The sequence below is a fragment of the Vidua macroura genome, chromosome 3 (genome assembly GCF_024509145.1).
Source record: "Vidua macroura isolate BioBank_ID:100142 chromosome 3, ASM2450914v1, whole genome shotgun sequence".
NCBI classification, from domain to species: Eukaryota; Metazoa; Chordata; class Aves; order Passeriformes; family Viduidae; genus Vidua; species Vidua macroura.
The window spans coordinates 24,807,023-24,829,411 of NC_071573.1; the positions used below are offsets into that span (position 1 = coordinate 24,807,023).

The 22,389-nt window shown below is 37.2% G+C and overlaps 1 protein-coding gene across 6 annotated transcripts in view; it reads left to right on the forward strand.

Annotated features, from left to right (window-relative positions):
* USH2A (usherin) overlaps positions 1–22,389 on the forward strand; it is a 374,152-nt gene that overhangs the window by 241,361 nt on the left and 110,402 nt on the right. For all 6 annotated transcript variants that reach the window (XM_053974132.1, XM_053974137.1, XM_053974131.1 and 3 more), the window contains 5 exons: positions 2,119–2,747; positions 12,770–13,104; positions 16,189–16,311; positions 18,903–19,066; positions 21,003–21,212. In XM_053974132.1, the coding sequence (XP_053830107.1) occupies positions 2,119–2,747; positions 12,770–13,104; positions 16,189–16,311; positions 18,903–19,066; positions 21,003–21,212 (1,461 nt within the window). The remainder of the gene's footprint in view (positions 1–2,118; positions 2,748–12,769; positions 13,105–16,188; positions 16,312–18,902; positions 19,067–21,002; positions 21,213–22,389) is intronic.

Here is a 22,389-nt window from a genome sequence, read left to right on the forward strand (position 1 = left end):
AATTTGCAGCAACTGATTTTCAAGGTCTTTAATTCCAAAGCAAATTCTTCTCCTTCCCTTCCACCTCAGAAAAAAAAAATCAGTTTACAGAATATAAATATAAATTTAATTCAGATTTACACCTCCAATTCTCCATCTTTCAGGGAGGTCTAAATAACGGACCAAATTTTGTTCCAACTTACGACCTAATTGATTTTACCCAAGAGTACATGCAAATAGAATTTAATTACTCTTTACAACGGATCATCTTTTGTACTTGCAAATTCAGAGATCTAAATTAATCCTAGTGTGCACAAGCATTAAATACAGAACTCCATCCTTATTATCACTGTGAGTAGAGCAGGATTTGTGATACAGCTGATTTATGGACTTGCTTTGTGATGCATCATATAATGAAAGAAAAAAGACTGTTATTTTTCAAATTCAAAAGCAAAAAAAGAAAATGCTTGCTATCCCAATTTTACATCACTATTTTCACAGACATCACTGGAATAATTCTGAGGTACCTCTCTTTGTATGTGAGAGGAGAACAGGGACTTCTGACTGCTTCAGCTGTTACTCTAAAATATAGAAGGAGCAATTCATTGTGCTGGATTTATTTGATTCCTTCCCCCATTCCCCTCGCTTTTCCCTTAAAATTTATCAGGAATTATTTAACTTCTGGTGAAGTAAATTATTCTTCCTATAATGTTCCTTCTGGTTTGGACACCAGGAAGTAAATAATAGTGTTGTTGACTACAACGGAATTCAGCATATTCTATGTCACCTCCCCTGAAATCTTGGCACACCCACAGTCACTAATGAATTTTACATTTTTGAACCCTTATAATTCTAAATGTAGGTCCCCTCTTCTTCCTCTCCTCCTGCAAATCCCCAAATCTAAAGCTATTTTAAACAATTACTAAATCCAAGTATATATTTTTTTAAGATTTCAATAAAATGTAATGTTCACAGAAAAATCTCATAAATGTCAAAATTGCTATGGGCAGAATAGGGGAGAGTATAGTATTTTCTTGATTTGCTGTAGCAATTTATAGATTTTAGGATGTGGTTTATAAGAATGCTAAATGTTCTGGAATTACAGCTGTTACTGATCAGTGATTGAGCCAGATTTGTGTTATTGCACCATGTTCATGCTTGTACCTAGAGAGCAGTAAAGCCTCAATATAATAAAAAGCACCTGCATTTTAAATGAAATTTCAATTGAAAAACTTAACAGCCCTTCAAATTGCAGAATTTAACGCAGCCCAGTAAAGCTTAAATAACACTTTGCCTCCACAGGCTGAGGGTTTTGCATTCAAGGTGACTTGATTGTGTCGCATGGTGAAATTATTTACAATTAAGGAATTTCTCTGGAGGGCTGCAGAGTATTTGCTGTTCCACAACACCTATGCAGGCATATGGTCGGTCTTTTTCAGTATTCATGGAAGCTCCTGAACCTTTATGATAATTGAATCAGTTAGAGTGCTGAGTGGAGCAAGCATAAAACCTGTTAACCTAAAGGTCAGATCTGTGCATTGTTTATTTATCAGTAGGTGAAAGAGCTAAATCGGCAGCTTCTGTCACAGTCGAAGTAAAAAATCACCTATAATATTAACAGGGAGTAGATAAATTGCAAAAAAAGGATTAGAATTATAAACAGAATGAAGTAAAATATTGAATATATAATGAGAGATGCAGTAGAGACTTGCTGAGCTGTACACAGCATTGTTATGTCTGTGCTGTTGGTTGCAATTAGTATCTAGCGCTCTAGAAAAACATCCCCAAAAGCTAGAACTGCAGGCCTATAGTAATACTGAGCCATACACTTTCTCCTCATGCAAACAGCATTGATAGGGCACTTCTGAGACACAGGAGGAAAAAGGATGCAGAAGAGGAGGGAGGAGGGTTGGGACTAGGGAAGGTGAGCAGCTTTCCTTTGAGAAGAGAGCCATATTCATCCCCTGAATGTCTGGAGATACATTTTCCAAAGAAACAGGCTGTTTAGTAGATCTGAGCTCCTTTTCTGATTTTTGAGCCTCATTTGGTGAGTACGTCTTGCTGATACTGATTTTAAAAATCACAAATTGTTAGTAATTTCTCTTTCCTTTTTTTTTTTTTTTTTTAATTTTATTACAGAGCCTGGACCTTTAGATCCACCACTTCTATTGGATGTTACAGCAAGGGCAGCGAGCATCACCTGGCAGCATCCTTTAAAGCCAAATGGCATTATCACACATTATAATATTTACCAAAATGGCCAACTGCATGCTACAGTGCCAGGAACTACATCCAACTGCACTGTAGAAGACTTGAATCCTTACACTGTCTATGTGTTTCACGTAGAAGGATGCACTTCTAAAGGGTGCTCTCTTTCACCCACAACCCCAGAAATACAGACTCTTCCAGATGCCCCTGAGGATATTCCTGCTCCAGAACTCTATTCTGATACTCCAACTTCTGTGGTCATATCCTGGCAACCACCTGCTCGCCCAAATGGTTTGGTGGAAAACCTTACAATAGAGAGGAGGGTGAAAGGAACAGACCAAATCTCAACTGTGGCACATCTCCCCTTTGGTCAGTCCATGAGCTACATTGACCAGAGCACTGCTCTGAGTCCTTGGCAGAAATTTGAGTACAGAGTGCTGATGAGCACCCTGCATGGGAGCACGAACAGCAGTGCCTGGGCAGAAGTTACCACCAGGCCTTCAAGACCTGCCGGTGTTCAGCCACCTGACGCTGAAGCATTGGGACCCTATTCAGTCAAGGTAGGAATAACTCCCATTGCCTCATGGCTTTAATGTGTTTTCCTTGTAGCAACTGTGTATTTAAGAGAGACATCTACTGGCTGAGCCAACAGGCTTCATTGCTGCAGGGGTAGTTGAATAATTAGTGTCTGTGCTTTGACTCAAAAGCATTAGACTCCTTTCCACTTTTTTTTTTTTTTACACCAGCCCCTGGCATTATATTCCAGTTCATTTTCTTCCTTGCACACCTGATGTATTTTCAATATTAAACTTAAAATATTACTTTTAACTCCCTAATCAGATCAGAAAATTGCCTACTACCTTCTCCAAAATTTCAAGACTTCATTAAAATGCTTAGAAGTAATTTTTTTTTCTGTAATTAAGTCATCTGTATAATTATCAGATTTTTTTTTTTAATGGCTAATGAAGAAAAAATAGCATTTTTGCTCTCCTGATTTACGAAAAACGAGTCTTACAGGACTACATAGGAAGTTTTCAATTATTCACATCGTTCTGTTGGGAATGAACTCTAGAGGACAGGATAACTACCATTGTTTTGGCTTGCATACAAACTTCATTCAAGGGAAATTAGTGTAACCAAACAAGAGGGATTTTTGTAGCTTAGAAGCCTCTTTTGTGTAAATACACACATGCTTCCATGGATTCAGTCTTGTACTAATGCCAAAAGTATTGGTACAGTAGCTTGCTCACCAGAGCACAAAACAAAGGACATTTGCATAAGATTGAAGTTCATCTGTTAGATTTATTATTTTCTGGTATACATTGTATTTTCAAAAGGTAAACACAGTGGTGTTACCAATGCAATCGGAATAGTTTGAGGGTATGAATTTCAGCAGTAAGCCAATGCTGATATTTTTTCTTTGTTCACACATAATTTTAAACTATAAAAAATGCTATTCACTATTAGACAAAAAAATCCTAAGCTTATGAAATTATGTTTTAATGTCTAAGGAATTGCATGTTACCTCTGTGTTAATTGCAAATCAGTTCAATATGAGTACAATGGTTACTGTAAGAATTAATAACGATCGACCACTAGTAATTATGATGAATTGCCAGACTGCTTATTGAAGATTTGGGCAATCTACTTCCAGGACTCTGCCCTCTGTACTTCTGTAGATATATCTTAATATTCTCCACAATTTATAGTAAAGCATTTTTCATGGATTTGCCAGAAGCTGCAATGCTGAGTAAATAGTAGCTCTAGTTCTATCGCATGTTTCCCCACATGTCCATGTTTCACTGTGTGAGCGTTTTCGTGTTGGCTTCAACTCTGAGCACAAAGACTCACTGCAACCTTTGAAGCTCCAGTTAATGTGGTAAGACCATAATAATTTTATATCTTACCCCTGTTTTTTTTTCTCCAAGTGCATTCAACACTCAATCCTAGTTTTAAAAGCCTGCGGGTTATCAGAGACTGTCATTCTTTACTGGATATCTTTTCCAAGATCAGACACATGTGTACAGTTGTAATTTTATTGTATTTTTCTCAACTCCAAGATTAGGTAAGCTACCAATACTGAAAGTTAGTTGAGTCATTTATTTCTTCTGAAAGCTGAATTCAGGCAATACAGTTTTCACTCTGTAATAATTAAATTTCAATACAGCATTGTTTTTAAAATTTGTTTTCCCTTTCTTACTGAAAAGTTCAGATGCTTATTTTCCTTCTTCTTCCCCAGCCTGTCATTAATATTCAAAACTCTTTAAAGCCCTTTAATGTCCAAACTGTATGAACTCCTCTATGAATGGTGGTCAAATTTAGTGTCACTGCTGCTCGTGTAGTCTTGGACTTGTGTTTTTCACCTGGAAACACGTATTTTTTGGATCTGTTAGGATCAATTTTTGTCAAAGATGCTGAAGCCTTGATGCTTTTATTTCCACGAATCGGTTTTACTGTCAGTTTTCATTAATTTTAAATATTTAAGTTAAAATGCTCAAAATAGTTTAAGGTGGCAGTATTGAATTGAGAAAAGTGACTTACATATATGTCTCTCCAAATATATTCACTCCTGAGTATCTCTTCTGCTAAATTCTCTGTTACTGTACAGAGCATTGGTTCTTTGCTGATATCGACATAAATTCTTGTATTTATCAAGTATTTTAATTTACTTAATGTTGTTCCATTTTGTATTCATCATAAGTGATAGAAAGTCAGGAACACTTGTTGCAGTTTCTGAGCAGAGTATCCTATGGATATTACTTCAGTTCTGATTTCTAAGATTCTAAGACTTCATAAAAATCTTAAAATTTCTCTCACTTGTCCAGGTGAGCAAGACATTTATTTAATTTTTTAGCATTTACTATTCTAATAATAAATTCTTTCTTCTCTTTAAAAAATTGAAACAAAGCTGTAGTTGCAGAAGAGCTCATTGCACTTCATCACCGACAAGATAATAGACAAGACTTGCTGCACCCAGCAGTTTTCTCGCCTTCTGCTTGTTTGCAGATGGGAGCACCAGAGGAAGCGACTGGGATTTCATCTTACTTGTCGGTCTTCTTACAGATCTGTCAAATGGATTAGCTTGCTAGAGGTGGTGTTGTTTCCTTCCCTGCATTTTTATGGCAAATTCATGTCAGAGTAGGAGGGCTTGGAGAGCACTCAGGGCTTCACTGTGTCCCCGAGGCGGTCTTGTGTGAATGCTGTGTACTGGGAGAGTACAAGAAGAACAAGGGAGCACCTGTTCACAAGATGTTTGGGGATTTTGCCCAAAATCTCTAGAACTAGAGTGGAGATCTGTGAACCTATTGTGTCCCTTCATTCCAGAAATTGCTAGTTGCCCAGACAGAACAACTGTGCAGTATTCTGCAAAGATTGCCTCTAAGTGGTTGAAATGTTTTCCTGTGTGAAAATAGGATGGATTTCATATGGAATTACTTTACACTGGTGCCCCTAAGAGTCCTAGAAAGGCTTACTTTCCCTCCTGAGTAGCTCAAGCCCAGCACAACTGTAGTGCATGTATCACCTATGTAGTGTTCAAATGAAATTTGTGGAGTCCTTGGTGCTGTACAGTGCTCTTACCTCAGTGTCTGCAATAGCAACTCTTAAGCACAGTGTGGAAAACAAGGCATCTCTTTGGGAAGGAGATTTTAATTACCTCTCACCCTAGAGAGAGCTGGTTAGAGCAGGTTAGAGCAGGAGGTATTGGAAAGGCGCTGTGGGAAAGATTAGCAAGAGGCTCCTTTACCAAGCCACAGTAGCAAATCGATAGAGGCTTTCAGCTGTCAGTGCAACCAATCCCTAAACCATGAGTGCAAATATTTATTACTACTGAAAACAGAGAGAATTTACAAAACAAGAGAAATATATTTCCATTCCTTTATTTAGTCATTGAATCAATAGAAATTATTTGAGGATGTGAAGAATTCAAAGTGCTCCAGGATAGTACTCACTTGAGTATACAGCTTATTTTCATAGACCAATGCTTTCACTCTGCAAGGAGGAGAATATCAGCACTGCAGGTCACTCTCAGGATAAACAGTTCTTATATGTGTGTGCTCCTTTAACATTTCATTTTAATCAGAATGCACCAATATCTCTCCATAACATTTAACTTGCTTTCCTTTGAGCAACAGAAAGCATAAAGCTGTCGATAATTTTTGAAGTACCCATTTCTGTGACACCTGCATGATATTTTTTAATATTTGCTGAATTGATAATGTTCATGGTAGCGGAGTATAATGCGCAATAAACTGCTTTTGTGGCTGATTAAATGCCAAAGTGAAGTGGAGGTATTCAGCAACTGCAGAAGCCCTTTATTTAGTATATGCCAATGCCATGAACATTATTCCTGTTACACAAGATTTGCTATACCCTAATGTACAGAAGTAGAAAAGAAATTGTTTCCTTTTCTTGTGAGGGTTGCAATTGCTGTGCTGCTTCAATCTCACACTTCACACTGATATGACATTCGCAAATGTAGCTAGGTTGAGTGGCTTGAGAAAGAGGCTGGTTTACACAGTGAATAATTATTTAATAGAGTTCATTGTGTAGGAAAGGCATTATGTGGCTGGGTACACGGAACTAAATTAACTGTAGTATGCAAATATTCCAACTTTGGCCTCATAACTTTTGGTAGGAGGAATTCCCTTTTGCTGCTGGGGTTCTATCTTGAGGATTCTGGCCTGGAAAAGGCAGCTGTAGTCTTAATTATTGGCTTAACCAGAGACTTGCTGCCTCATGTTGCCTGTATTGCTCCCCCTCACTGATGACTGCCACCAACTGGACCACTGATAGATAAAAAGCTGCAGCCATTTCCAATCGTCCTTAATTTAACTTTTTTTCTAAAGATAGAAGCTGGCATGAGTTGTGCATAATCCTGATGTTTCTCTCCAGGGGAAACATTTTTTTTTTCTTTTTAGTGTTTATAAAGAGTTTATAAGGGAATGGTTTCCTCCTAGTTGGATGGAATAAATACCTCATTGACATATAGTTCTTGTGCTGTGCTATTCCTTCATGATAACATCATTTAAAGAAACTTCCTGCAATTTGATCAGATACAAAATGAGAAAAATAAAAATTATTATTACTTCTCTCTTAATATATGTTATATATGTTGCAAGTGAGGAATGCAGGGCTGTGGTGATTCTGTGGCACCTAATTGCTATTCTAATTTCTTTTTTTTGTTTGTATTGCATATTGATTCAATAATGTCATTGATTTTCCATGGATTGATTATTTTTCTGAAGTATTTCCTCATGAGTTCTCTGACTGAGGAAGGGTTATAGGCTTTTTAATGCAATTGTCATTCATGTTTGTTGTTACCTACAGAGATGACAGTGTCTTACTTTGCTGTTCATCTGCCATTCTGTTCTTTGTATAGAAGAAACTGAAGCAGAGAAAGTTGCTATTCTGCCCTCCAGATTGAACAATGTCATTAGTTTGCTGTCACAGTATTGTCAAAAGTTGCCATCTGTACTCTTTCAGTGCAGTAGATTATCATTTATTGCAATAGTGATAAACATTTCTGGTTGCCATTTCTCAGATTTCACTACTAAATTGGATATGAAAGTGAGCAAACACAAATAAACAAGTCTCTATTTTTATGGTTGTCTTCTGTTCTTCATTAGCCCAGAACCTGGATAGCGGACTGCTAAATGCCTGTTGTTCTGTAAATAGGCTGGGATTAAAATACACAGGAGAAAGATTTCAGCTGTAAGGAACAGATATCACTGACACATTTAAAGCAACATAGTCTGTAGTTACAGTTTGAGTATCGTGCATGACAAAGAATTTATCCATTTTCCATTTCCCACAGAATTAGTTATGGGCACATGTTATGGACCTGGTGTTTTTTGTCTCACACATTAATGTTTGCTGTCTTGGGAAGTTGATTCTGATTTCAGAATGCTCGGTGCAGTGCTATTTACTCCAAGGTCACTGAAGTCAGTGCTAACAGTGAGGTGATCCTTCAGTGTTCCTCCTCTGCAGGTCACTGTGTGGCAGAGAATAAGTCTGTGAAGACCCTTCCTCTGTTCCAGGTTAAAACTCTCTTGTGCTGTTTCATTCTCCAAACACTTCAGTCTGCAGTTACCCCAGAACATAATTTTGAGAGTAGAAACAACCCTGATTCCTAAGCTGTGTCTGCTAAAGGGAGATGCAGCACACCCAGGTAACAGCTTCATGCTGGGAAAGGGAAAAAAAAAGGGCTTGGACTTTGTTCACCAGTCTTCCAGTTTTATGCAGGTATGCCTGGTGCATGAGGGAAATTGTTTAGGAGCAATCAATCCTTGTGTGAAGATTGCCTTGTAATGCTGCTAAGGTCAGGGAGACCTTGGTTCATTTGACACATAAGTGCTGCTTGAGTGACTTAGGATATTCCAACACCCATAGGAACAACCTTAACTTGCACACTAGTGGTTTTCTACATGTCAGGACTGTGATTTCTTGCACAGCTTGCTCATTTGATATAGATTATGCAGTGGGGTTTCATCATCATCATCCCTTTGCCTTTGATAAAGTTGAAATTCTCTGATGTTGGTGTTTAGGATCATAAATGTTCTTTTGTTTTTCCCACCACTCAAGCCAAGTCCTAGGAGTTTTTGTAGTAGTAATCTGTTACTGCAAACTTGATCATGCTGTTCTTCTGTGGTAGTCCTTGCTGAAGCTGAGTGTAACTCATGCGCGAAGTTTATGAGCAGAGCTATCAGTGACCTTTCTCAGAATCTGCATTTCCAGGATGATCCTGGCTCTTGATTGAAGCCACAATAATTTCTGTTAAGACAGATGAGAATTTTGGAGGAAATTCTTCTCCCAACTATTCCATGGGAGCTGGGATGTTGTCAGAGGACTAGTCCAGTGGCTGGAATGCAGAATTAGGGTAGCAGGTCTTTGTTTGGAGTTTTGCTTCTTTCTGATACGTGATTTAGTCTGGGATTAAGTCTTTCTATCTCTAAAACTGGAATAATAATATTTGCATTTTGAGACTTACAATGTGCTTTGAGACCAACAGTGAAAAGCTCTCAGTAGTGTATTTATTACATTCTGTTTGTAGAGGTTACAAGCAGTATCTAGGAGAAATGAGAATAAAATGAAGCCAAACACACTGATTTGAAAGCAAACTGTTGAAGCCAGGCCTGAATAGTAAAATAGCTTACATGGGCCAATGCCTCTCCTCAGATAGTTCGGAATTAAGTTGCAGGGTTCCAACTGCTGTCAAAAAAGGAAAAAAAATTCCAAGGTTATAACTGTTTAATGGGGGGAAAATGGCTAATTTCTGTCTCTTTAAATTTTGTGGTGGAGAAAATAAGGTCCTTTGATCTTTAAATGAAAGCTTCCAGAGTCATTACATTGAATCAGTTAATCTCTCCCAGTAGTTACCTTATTCTCTCTTCCTCATGGGCATCCTCTTTCATGGTCTCACTGCTGAGCTTCAAATCAATGAACAAACTGCTACTGCTTCCAACACAGCCTGTCTAGTGAGCTTTCCTGCTTTCATGCATTGCCAAGCTCTTACCTCAAACCTTGGCACGTCCAAGAGGAGAAGAGGTCCAGTAGTGCCACGTGTGTGCTAACCAGGCTGGCTCCATCATCTTCATTTATGGGTCAGGCAGTCCCTTGCCTCTTGACAAAAGATGTTTGTGAGGGATTGCAAGTCCTGTCATTCCCAGGTGACACAGGAAATTCTAAGCAGCTCAAGTGACACAGAAGGGTTAGGGAGTATCCTTGTTCATTCCACTACTTCGTTAAAAAAATTATTAACCAGAGCAACAACAGATCTTCATATCTTTGTGTGGGATATCCATACCCAGACAAAAATGAGTGTGTGGTGCTGGCCGAATATACTTTGTTCAGGGTGGTTTTTATTTCTCTCAGGGAAAAAACATTAAAATTTAAAGAAATTTCCCAATGTAAGCCCCACAAAGCATATCTGCTACTTACAGTATGAGCTACTGTACCAGTGAGAGCACAAAAAATGCTGTGAAGTAGCACCTGGGAGTTTTTGAAGGTGTTACCAGCTGGGGCACACACTATGTGAAACTCAGGAGCTGAGATTATGGAGCACCCTCTGTTCTCCTGTCATTAAACTGTCCCTTTATGTGAAGGGGTTACAGGGCATGGTGAATGTTGCACAAGTTGTGTTAGAGTAATTTTGTAGGTTTAGACATAAAAGTTAGGCATCAAAAATGAAATGTGATTAGAAAATAACTCATCCTCTCTTCCAGCAAATAATTTTTGGTACAAAGTGAATGTTTTGAGACAATTTTATCTTCTGGGAGGGTAGTACCAGGTATTTTCCAAAGTATTTGGCATGCAGTTATTTTTTTTGGAGTCACCTAGCATTAAGCAACAAGAAGGCTTTTTTCACCAATAATGACAGATTTTCTTTATTAATATTCAGGTAAAAGACCTTAAATACTTTACCTTCACTGAGACAGAATTTCAGGATAGGTACTTCATCCATGCATGTCCAAGAATTGTACAGCCTGTGTTCCAGTTTCTGACTGTGTATCACTTACTTTTCTTTGCATTTACTTCCCTTGTTTCGACTTGTGTCCCTTGCCTCTTGCTTCATTCCTGGGGTGAGAGGCTGAAAAGGTATTGACTTTTTGTAAATGCTGCTCAGCAGTAACAAAAGTATCCCTGTGTTACCCACACTGTTTTCAGCACAAATCTGAAACAGCCCCATACTAACCCCATTCTACTATGAAGTTAACTCTTCCCAGCCAAAACCAGCACATACTTGTACTTGAAAACTTTTTCTGTTGTCTGTGCTAATTGTCCATTCTTCTGGTTCCTAAGCTTATCACTAGATCACATGAAATACATCAAAAAGAGAGTTCTACTCAATGTCTGTGAGAATAGTGCAGAATCAATTCCTACCTTGTGTGAAATTTTGCACTGCTTTATCAGTGGTATTTTCTTTATTTGTTCGAACATGATTTGGGGCCAGAAGCAACAGAAATCTGAATACAGCATTTGATAATTAGCCAGAGCTAAGCCTTTCCTATGTGGGCACCAATAATCTTGGTTTTGCTGTCTTTACTCAAGATCACCCTGTTTCTAATTCTCTGTTTAATAGTATTCCAGAATCTGTTATCAAAATCCTTCAGCTTTCTACAGTACTTTGCTGCCAGCTTTCTTACAAGTCTGATGGCCTAAGAGGTCCTTCTGTACCTAAATTATAACATTTTGTAATCCCATTTTAAAAAAAATAATTTTATAAATCAACCTTCTCTATTTCCAGGGCCCTGCATAATTGTGCATATGCATTTTTAAAGATAGTTATTTTGAAGACTAAGAGAATTAAGGAAAAAGTTCAAATTAACTGAAAATAAAGTATTGTGGTGTTTCTGTTTAACAGTATTTTCTTTGTTGTACCTAGGTTTTAGATATATACCTAGGTTTTAGGCATATCTACATTTTCTCCATTTTTGTGTTCTTTTCTATGTTGGATTCAATCCTTAATTTTTTCATGCCTGGGAGGAAAAGAGACAGCAATTGTTTTAGATGAGTGGGTAAATGGCAAGGAAAACAGTCCCAGAGCAAATCTTGTATGCTTCCTGCACTGGGATTTCTAGGGAAATGAGTATTGATAGATGCTTTTACACTACCTTTATGAAACTTTGAGATTCCTAATACATGTCAGGTTACAAGTCCTCGTTGTGCCAGTCTGAAGGCTCCTCTATCATGGTACCATGGCAAGAAGCCTTAAAAAATAATTTAGAACATTAAAGCACTTTGTAGTGTAATTGTTTGTGTGTGATTCTTCAGTAGAGCTGGTAAGAATAAATATATATGTAAATGTGCTATTGACCCCCTCCCTCAAAAAAACCCTAAAAACTTAAAAAATCTCACCTAACCTCAGTTCAGTAAGAACAAAACTACAGTAAAGGTAGCAGTATGTATATATATAAATACATATGCATGTGTGTATATAAATCTGTAAAAAACATGAATTCTGTATGTAACTTCCAATCTTTTTGCAATCAAGTTTTCTCAGTATGATTTTATAGTTCTTAAAATGGAAAATTGTCCCTGTTCTTTATCTGATACTTACCAGTGTAATTTGTTAATTAAAAATAAAAGGGAAAACCTGCCTATTTCATCATACGAAAAGTGCAGAAAAATGTGTTTTCTTATAGAAGCTAATGCAGTTACATCTTTTTGAAAACTGTGGAGACACAAAGCAAGATTTGTTTTTATTCTGCCACTCATAGTCAAGCATGCCAGGAAATACACCCTTGGAAAATAAGTGACAGTGATACTTATGATAAGTATTGTACTTCTGCTAATGCATCTGAACATCTCATGGAATTTTGAGTGATGTGGAGTGTTCACATTTTATTGGTAAAGCAAAATAATAGATTTTTCAATGGTTACAACTGTTACTGAGGACCTCACTAAAATTAAAGATTAGATTTCTAACTGATATCCCTTTAAAAATAAAAGTCTGTTTTGATATAGAAGAACATCTTCAGATCCCGCTTGTGTCCATCTGTATTATGCTGCGTCTGTATTTCTGCGATGTGACTGTAAGAAATCTGTTATTTTAATTTTATTTCTTTTTCCCCTCCTCCTTCAGGTCTCCTGGAAGCCTCCTCTGATTCCGAATGGAGAAATCCTGAACTACGAGATTCGCATGCCTGACCCACGCATTGTCATCGCTGGGAACCCTTCATCGAGGCTGAGCCATTTGGTGACCAACCTGGTCCCCTACACCAACTACTCGGTCACGGTGATAGCTTGCACTGGAGGTGATGGCTTTCTAGGAGGCTGCACTGAGAGTTTGCCCACAAGAGTGACCACACCCTCGACAATTCCTGAGAGTGTCAGTCCCCTGTCTGTGACTCCAATCAGTGAATCCTTTATTGCCATTTCTTGGCAACCACCGCTGAGGCCCAATGGTCCCCATCTGAGGTAAGCTGAGACTGAGAGAGCGGTTTGCTTCTCCTTATCTAAATCTGACTCAGAAAATTCTGAGTGATGCAGATTTCATCATGTGATCTCTTAATTTTGGATTTTTTGAAATTCCTCTTTAGGGCTCAGAGAAGACTCAGGATTATTCAGGGCAAGTGTGTTGTCTGTGCTGGAAGGCTCTGGGTCTCAGATCAGTGCTGTCTGAAAAACCAGAAGGAGCAAGCACAGGATATTTGCAAAGTCATAAGTGGTTTGGGTTGCAGCATCGGCCACTTTTTGGTGACGAGTTCAGGCAACAAGTTCCACCAATAAAATGACAAGAAAAATAAGAGATCTTTGTAAACATGAGTAATTAACACATCCAATATTCTTGATACTCTGGGTTATACTCTGGGTTATTCCACATGAAGAGAAAGTGACCATTTGGAAGCATGATGACATGAAATAATCTTCAAAATTTAAGTGATGAATAAATTTTAAATGAGACAGTGCATGAGAAAAATGGAAGCTGAAGGGCTAGAAGTGTGAGGGCATAGCCAAAATAGGAAATTCAAGGAAGTGCTCGGTATAGCAGGCTGGGTTTCACCACAGGAGCGAAAGAAAGGAATCTCCTCTGAGATTTGTCTGGAATGATGGGATGGGAATCTTGACTTGAATGTTGAATACTGAGCATGTGTGTGTAGATATACATTAAAGAAATATGGATTTGAGTGCATAAAGATTTATAAAGACAAATATATCTTTATATAGACACAATAAAAAATGTCAAATCTTTCATTCTAGTGCTTTAACGTATCGTGAAACATTGTGCATGGAATTATAGCTCTCTAGTCCATATGTTCTGGTTAGTAGTTCTCTTCTAGGTATATTGACGGGTTCAATAATTATCATGTAATGCTGTTTCAGTTGCGTATGTTATTACAGCACAGTAGCTTGACTTTTTCTTCAGGCTTAATTAGGGCATACTACAACTGGATGAAATTATGATTGCTCTACAGTAAAATTTGAAGTTTCAGAAAAACAGTGTCTGTTATTCTGGGGTTAACAACATGAGCATTTTACCATAGATTATTGAAGTAATTCAGCACGACCTACATCTGCAGATTTCATTTCTTTCATGGTGTGCCATGCTGCCCTCAACAAGAACAACCACTGAAGCAGCTGCTCTGTACAGCATGATGGAACAAGAAGTCTGCAGCAAGCAGAGCAGCAGCAGCAGCTGCCAGTGGGGGTGATTTACACATGATCGCCACTCAGTGTTCAAAAAGATTTGATGTTTTTCAAGACTCGTCTATGAAATATATTGGACAGAATATGCCAGGATGGTTTCCTGTAAAGCTGTAATGATCTGTCTTTGGGTTGACACTGATGAACCACTCATGTGAGAGCTGTTCTTGTTATAAAGTCATCTGATTTTTTTGGACAGAGTCGGAGTTTAATTAGTTTTTGCTATTTAATTTCTGAAGTTATAATCCGAATTTCTGCAGTAATTCAGTTTGGCTTCACTAAGTGGCACAATGCTTGCTTGTACCTGTTGAAGATTATTCCCTAAACTCAAGGGCAAAAGTTGTGGGAAGTTATGCATGGACTTCCTAGCTGCTGTGGAGCACAGAAAGTGTCAGATCTCTCATAAGAGCATCTCAGTTGATGTCTGGTTTTGAAGCAACACTAAATCACTGTATTCAGTACCTGTTAAATACCTCTTCATTCAGGGTCTCAAATCTGAGATGGTGTTGTCCAACATGTTCTTATCAGACTGGAGATGATCTTAACTTTAAGAACTGTCAAATTACACACAAAGCCATTGGTCAGTGTGATAATTACAACAGAGTGGTGACCCACACCAAGGTATTCTGCAGAACAATTAAACATGGAAAAATTTTCACAAATGTGCATTTAAAATTAGAGTGTTTAAAATCTGCCTGAGTAGCCACATCTGTCTAGAATTTAGCAGTAAGCATCTTTCCAGAGTGGGAGGCAGGGGCAAGATGAAATAGAGCAGCTCAGCACTTAAGAGAATCAAGTTATGTATTTAAAGGAATATATATGCATATGACCCTAATTTGCTGGGGTATCAAACTGAAACAATTATTAAAAGAGTAAATTACACAGTCCTGTGGAATGTAGTAAAGAGTAGTAATCCTAAAGATTTTGAACAAATATATCTAATTTTGTTTCCTTTAGAATGTAGTTTCCTTTGTAATCCCTAGAATGATTAGGAAATGCAAACTATAATATTATCCCCTTTAGTTTGTGGCACTAAGTGATCTAATTTTTGTTAAATTCCATAGAAGTTTTGTATAAAAGATGATGGAGAGTGTGTGATGCAGCCTGAGTGGAAAGCATGTTTTCCAAATCAGGCAGTCTCATGGCTGACCTGATGAAAGATGGGCTTTGGCTGACCTGCTGTTTGGAACAGAGACAGGAATACTGTTTCAGATACCAATTAAAACCAGGATGAAATAATTTGGTCTTTCAAGCTCACATCATGAATTTCTACCCAAACATGAAGGTGCCATGCTAAGGTCTACAGATGGCTGGAACAGTTAACTCATTCTGTGCCTGTTTTCTCCTGTAATTTACACTCTGGTTATTTGCAAACACATTAAGTACAAAGGCATACTTAAGCTACTAATAATAGTAGAATGATAATGGCAGTGCTCTTTGTTTCAGTACATTTGCGAGAAAGAGGCATAATCATTTGATGTTCTGGATCAACCTGGGCTTATCACGCAAGTCTGCATAAGACACCGTTACAGGCATTTGGACTTGTTCTTGATAACATTTCCACAAAGTTTAAAATCCATAAATCATTGAATAAACTAGTTTGTTTTTTTTTGTTTTTTTTTTTTGAAGTGGAAATGCCTCATTTTCCATTTTCAAAGTAGTGTATTTTTTTTTTTAGTAATTGAATGTTTTAAATCACAAAACATTAAAAAGAATGTTTATCTCAGGAAGTTTACAGCTGTAAAAACAAAATAATGTGTGGCTTAAAAAAAAACCTGGTTGGGTTCTTTTTTTTTTTTTTGTGTGTAATAACATTAGTTGAGATAATCCTGGTGTTCTGCTTGTCTTTTGTGTTAGATATGAGCTCCTGAGACGTAAAATCCAGCAACCACTTGCATCAAATCCCCCTGAAGATTTAAATCTGTGGCACAATATTTACTCAGGAACTCAGTGGTTTTATGAAGATAAGGGTCTTAGCAGGTGAGATTACAAAAACTATAAAAACAAATGCTGGCATTTTGTATAGTGTATGTTTAATAGTTCAAAGTATTTCTTGTGTCTTTATGTAGTGAACATATTAATTATGTAATGAAATATTTTTTGTCATCATCTTTGGTGTTAATCATTCTAATATGCAGAGATTTATTATTAGTGTGTCATTCTTGACTCATACATTGTTTTGCTTTAAAAAACAAATGAAAATAAAAGTCTCATGAAATTTTAGCATGGATATGCTCATGCAATCAAACCATTTAGATTTATGTGTACAGATGCTGTAAATTTGCGTGATGCCAAAATTATAGCACAGGCAGAAAGCATGTTTGAGGGAAACACCTGGAAATTGTTTTCAGCAATGTTTTTTTCACCTGATTTTGTTGTGTTAGCTTTATCACCATTAAATGCAGGGTATTTAGAATGGAGAAATAGAGTGTGTGCTCTGTTCCTCAGTGTGTAACAGACCTGCTGTGTGGGGTAGAGCAAGGCATTTACTCTTGATCAACCTTAGTTTCTACATCTTGAAGTCAAGGCTGTTGCTCCTTAAGAAAAAACACACAAATAAAGAAATTGTAATGGAGGATTCAACATTGATTCTGCATTGGGTTTTTCTAGGTAAAGTCTCAGGAAAACCCTCATGCATGGTTTCAGGGTGTGTGTGTGTTCTGTGTGCTGGTGTGCTTTATGAGAATTCCATGTCAATCACTGACCCTCAAATATCTGTTCTTTCCTTCTACTTCTGTAAAAATTGAGTGAGCAATCCCTCCTAAGCACAATGGGAATCAGGGGAACATGACCTCTGCTCCTGTCAGAGACACACTGAAGCAAGCTGAGGGCTACTGCCTCTTGCTTGCTTCTGCCTACTTGCTGAAAGTCACTGCTCATTTCCATCTGTTGCAGTAAGTGCTCACAGAGCTGTTCTTGTATCAATCCTGCCCAAGTGTTCATTTCTTACTCTCAGCCATGCTTGAAAGTCTGCATAGAGTTGCCCATAGTTTTAGCTTTGCATATTTTAGTGCTGCAGCATATTTTTGTGAATGTAGCAGTTATATCAGCAATTCAGAGGTGGCAATACATTCAATTCCGAGGTTCAATTCACTGAGGCAATTCACTGAGACAGAGCCTCAGTGACTGGTCGTTAGGCACCATTTTGGGTGGAATGAGCTGTGGCCAAAAAAGTGTGCCTAACCCTTGGACACACCTTAACACTTCTCCTGGGGAAGGTTCTGCAAACTGCAGCTATGGTTTTGCAGTTAACAGCTCAGGAGTTAGTGGCTGGAGAGAAGATGCTGCAGAGAGATTCAAGCACTCAAGCCTTATTTTTCCCAAAAGAAAATTAATATATCAGCGTTTGTTTTCATTTGTCATACTTCAAGCATGTTTCAGAATTACTGATCTTGTCAGATGTTTTCTTCATTTCTAACAGGCTACAACAGACTCATTTGATTTTCATTGTTGAAAATATGGATCAAAAAAAATGAATCACAAATTCTCATCAGTAAATTCCAAGACTAGAGTACTTTCTTTTTTCTTTTATTGTATGTGTGCTACAATGTCCAAGAAAGAATTAAATGTCTGCAAGTGACAGAAGAACCAGAGAGAGAAATAAGATGTGTTTCGTATATTTTCCCTGTTTGTCAATGCTTAGAGTTGGAGCTAGTGAGTTCTCATTAAGTTGCTTTCTTCTCAGTGGGACTGCTAAAGCTTAGCTCTTTCAAAAATCAGGGTGTTTTAGTAAAGCATTTAAAATAAATACAAAAAGTAAGTAAATATACACTGTGGGTGAGTAATTTTTGTACTAAAATCTCTAAATATTAGGCATTTATTGTACACTTCTTTATTGCATTTGTAGACATTTATCCCATGCAGCTTCAGTGAAAATTTGAACAAGGTGATCCTGAGTTTCTGTCTTTATGCAGTTTTGTGGGAGGCTTTTTATGAGGAAATTAAATCTGAGATTATGAAATCCCACTTAAAGTACATTAATATGCCTTTTGCTATAGGGAAGAAATGATGACGTGACAGTCACATGGTTTAGTAAATACACATGTAATTTTTAATAAATCTTTGTAATTGGAATATGCACAGTTCTGAGGAAAATTACTTTATTAAATGAGTTTGAACTCCTAGGTGACTTTTTTGGGGTGTTTTTGTAGTGGAAGAATGCTGACTGTGTGGTGAATCCCTTTTACAAATGAGATACTGCAAGTTAAAATCAATGGGTTTCCCAAAAGATGAAAAAAACCTCATTTGATTAAATTCTGATCCAAATTTTGGCAGGTTGCCACCCCTGTAATTACATATTGAATTGAGCTGTAATCTCCCAACACCTCAGAAGCTAAAACTATGAAGAAGTGAAATAATGTGTTTTATTTTTGTTACCATGTTAATCATGCTGAATAATTTCCACAAAATAGATGCCTCTTGTGAAGTCTTCATTGGTGCATCCCATGCAGATGAATTTTTGTGCAGGGGGAGAAGAAACAACAAAACTTTGGCACAGGCAGAAGGTTTACAGCAAATATTTTCTATGTCTGCATTTTTCATTCCATTTAATTATTTTTAAAATGTCTTAGGTACACAACATATGAGTACAAGCTCATAGTGCACAACGAGGTAGGATATACATCAAGTGAAGAAGTGATAGCTACTACATTAGCAGGATTACCCGAGAAGGGAAGTGTCCTTGTTGCACGTGCTGTTAATCACACTGCCGTGGAAGTGGAATGGTCAAAACCAAGTAAGTGTGCTTAGTATTTATTCCAGTAACTAGATGTTAACCTGCCATCACTTACCATGGCCTGCCTTGCTCTCAGAGGAAACATGGTCCTTGCCTTGATTTATAATATACCTAAATGTCCTTGAAAGGAGAGGAAAGAAATAGGAAAAAAAATGTGCACATTTTTCTCTTTCTCAGTCATGTTTGTATTTATTATATGCTCTTTCTTCAGAATGAGAATAGTGAAAATTAAGAAATAGTTAATGCAAACTCGTGAGACATGTATAAAGCAGTACTTCACAAAATCCTGTTGTCTTTGTGGCCTATTTCATCCCTTTGTATAAAAATTTACATCTACATTCCTTCACAATGAGAAGATTCTCTTTCTCTTTCTTTATGCTCTGCTCCTTAAAATGAATTTAGCCAATTTCTCTAGTTGGTTTGTTAATACAGCAGAGGGGAATTTCTTCATGACTTAAATTCAAATGATATTGTAAGGACTGGGTGCTGAATTGCAACAAATGTAGTCTCTTTATTTTGTAATTGCATGCCTGAAGTGAGCATGCTTATAAAAACTGACAAATGTAATAGATCTGAAGCAGCTCATTGAAGTTTCATTACCTTGATAATCTAAACCCCTGACCTTCTAGATGTAGGTAATGCAATCTGGTTTTATTTTCATTCATATCTTAGAAATTTCCTCCATATATGTTTGTGAATGTAGAAGCTAAACACCAAGACAAGGCCATTCATTATTTGAAAACCTTATCATATGTTATTACTTCTTATGTTGCAATTAAACGTATTAACTATTTTATTAGTGTTTCATTCTTTTTTATAATATTAGCTTTCAAATTAGTTTTTTGTTTTCTTTGTGAACTTTGGGAAGTTTCAATATAATTTGCCTTACTGTCTTTCCCTACTGAAAGTTTCTGACTTCTAAAGATCTAGGCCTTGTATCAGTACCACTTAAAAATAGCATATCATTCTTGATGAAGAGTTTAGATGACAAACCCATATATTATTAAGTCTAAAAAATGCTTTTGGCTTTTATCAGCGTTCTGTCCCAGTGAGCTGAGTCCTGTTCAGTAGCACGGTGTGTCATTTCAGGATTTTTGTGTTAGTGCTTACAGTTTTCATTGTAATTATATTTTCATCTCGATGCCTAGTGGAAAAGCAGCTGCATTTAGTCAGACCTGAATTTAAACTGTTTGACAAAGGACAGAAAAGATAACAGATGACATGAGTCACTAAAATGGAGAAGACACCTGGAATCTGTGCTTAACCATCAGCTCAGACCAGTGAATATCATTCCCTGTGTAGCCTGAAAACTGTACTGTTTTTTCTGTCTTTCTCTGGGGAAGTTAGTTCTGGGTAAAATACACTTAAGAAAGAAATGTGAGGATGTGGGATTTTTGCGCTGTTATGTATAATGCTTCAGGGTGATTACAGCTTTAAATGTAGATGATGTGCTCATGCTTGTTCTGAAAAAATAACACATAGCTTCTCACTATACTGTGAATGGGTAAAGCTGAATGTCACTGGAATTTATGGCATAGGCACAGGTCCTTTATTCATGGCTAGAGGAATAACACAGGATTGGAGTGGGCTCTGGGAAGTGTTATTTGAAGGGAAGCAGCAAAAAGGCCTGCACCCCACTGCTTTCAGTGGGTTTTGCGTATTTGTTTATTCCATTGTCTCATGGGGATGTCTAAAGAAAGAAAGCTTTCTCCAGTGCTGGATAGGATGATGAACCATTAATGATTTTGACAAATTAGGGAGAGCAATCTGCGTCACTCCTTAAAAGGGTGAAATTGGAGGCATTTGATGGAATTTTTAAAATAAGAGGTTCTGCATAAAAATTGGTTTACTCTTCACAATGAATGTTGTTGATAAGAATCTTGCTGACTGAAAATTTACCAGTTGATGTCCCAATGTTTTTCCTTTCTTTTCCTAGCACTGCAGGATTTGCAAGGAGATGTTGTTTACTACACCCTCTTCTTGAATTCTACTGATGAGAGAAGATCTCTGAGGGTCCAGGCTGATGTCAACTCTGTAGTCATAGATGATTTGCAGCCCAACACAGAGTATCAGATATTTTCTCAAGTTTTTAATGGAGTCCACAGCATCAACAGCGAAGTTGTGCATGTGACTACCTCAGATGGAGGTTGGTTAGCAGTGAATGCAGCTTGGCTTAAAATCTGAGAATGAAATTGATTGATTTTTGTTAGGGTTGAGATCAGTCATCCTTCCATTATAAAATTTCCGGTATAAAAGGAAAAAGGTCTAAAACGTTAAAATGCTTAAGTGCTGGTTGTCATCATGTGGTAGATCAATAAACAGTCCCACTGAGACAGAAGCAAAAGCTCTAATAGCAGATATTAACCCAGTTTGTTCTTATCTCCTCCTGCATATTCTTGTTTGTATGCACTAAGTTTGGAACTGAGTTCATATCAATAAATGGTGGAATTTAGAAACAATTAAAGGGTTTTTTAAAAGATTTGCTCTGTGAAGCGACATGCTTTTGACATGACAGATGTACAGAAGGCCTTTCCTGAGTCACTAGAAACTCTGCGTGCAAGTTCAGCCTCTAAGAAAATTCTTTATGAGTAATTTCTGTGCCAGTGGGCAAGTGCAAATCTGGGGGTGGAGGTTGAGGATAAAATAATAATAATAAAAAAAATTGTGCATCTGAAATGTGTTTAGAATGGTCTTTCTAATCTTTTTGCTTTATAAAGTCTCATTATAAACATTATAATATCATTACCTCAGAAGCAAGTGTTCCAGGTCATTAGCAAAGCACTTTAAGGGAGGATTCCATTTCCTTTCTCATGCCAAAGGTCAGCACCTTTTGTTTATAAAATAGAATTGATGGTAAGGGCAATTTTTTAACTGGTAAAGATGGTTTCTTATGATAAAAATAGGCCTTTGCATAGTTATTTCTGACATGCTTAGATAATTATGTAATTTAACGCTAAGGAAGGTGTTGGTTTTTTTCTTCTTTTTTTTTAAAATAAGTGTTAGACTACATCATTACCTAGAATAATCAACATTTGAAACCATTTACATAATGGCAATATTGCATATTACTTCATCTATAAGGCTGATAATGTCACGTTCCATCAGACATAAGGTATTTTGGTCTCAGGTTTTGCTTTAGAAGCAAAATGCTCTATTTTTTTTTTTTTTTTTTTGAAGAAGTAGGATTGGGGAGACATAAAAATAATGTTTGCATGTTGGCAGTGCAGATGTGTGAGTAATTTATCACCATATCTCACTGGCCACATACTACTGATGATTGACACTGTGCTGCTGGTATACAGCATTTTACCATCAGCTCTCAT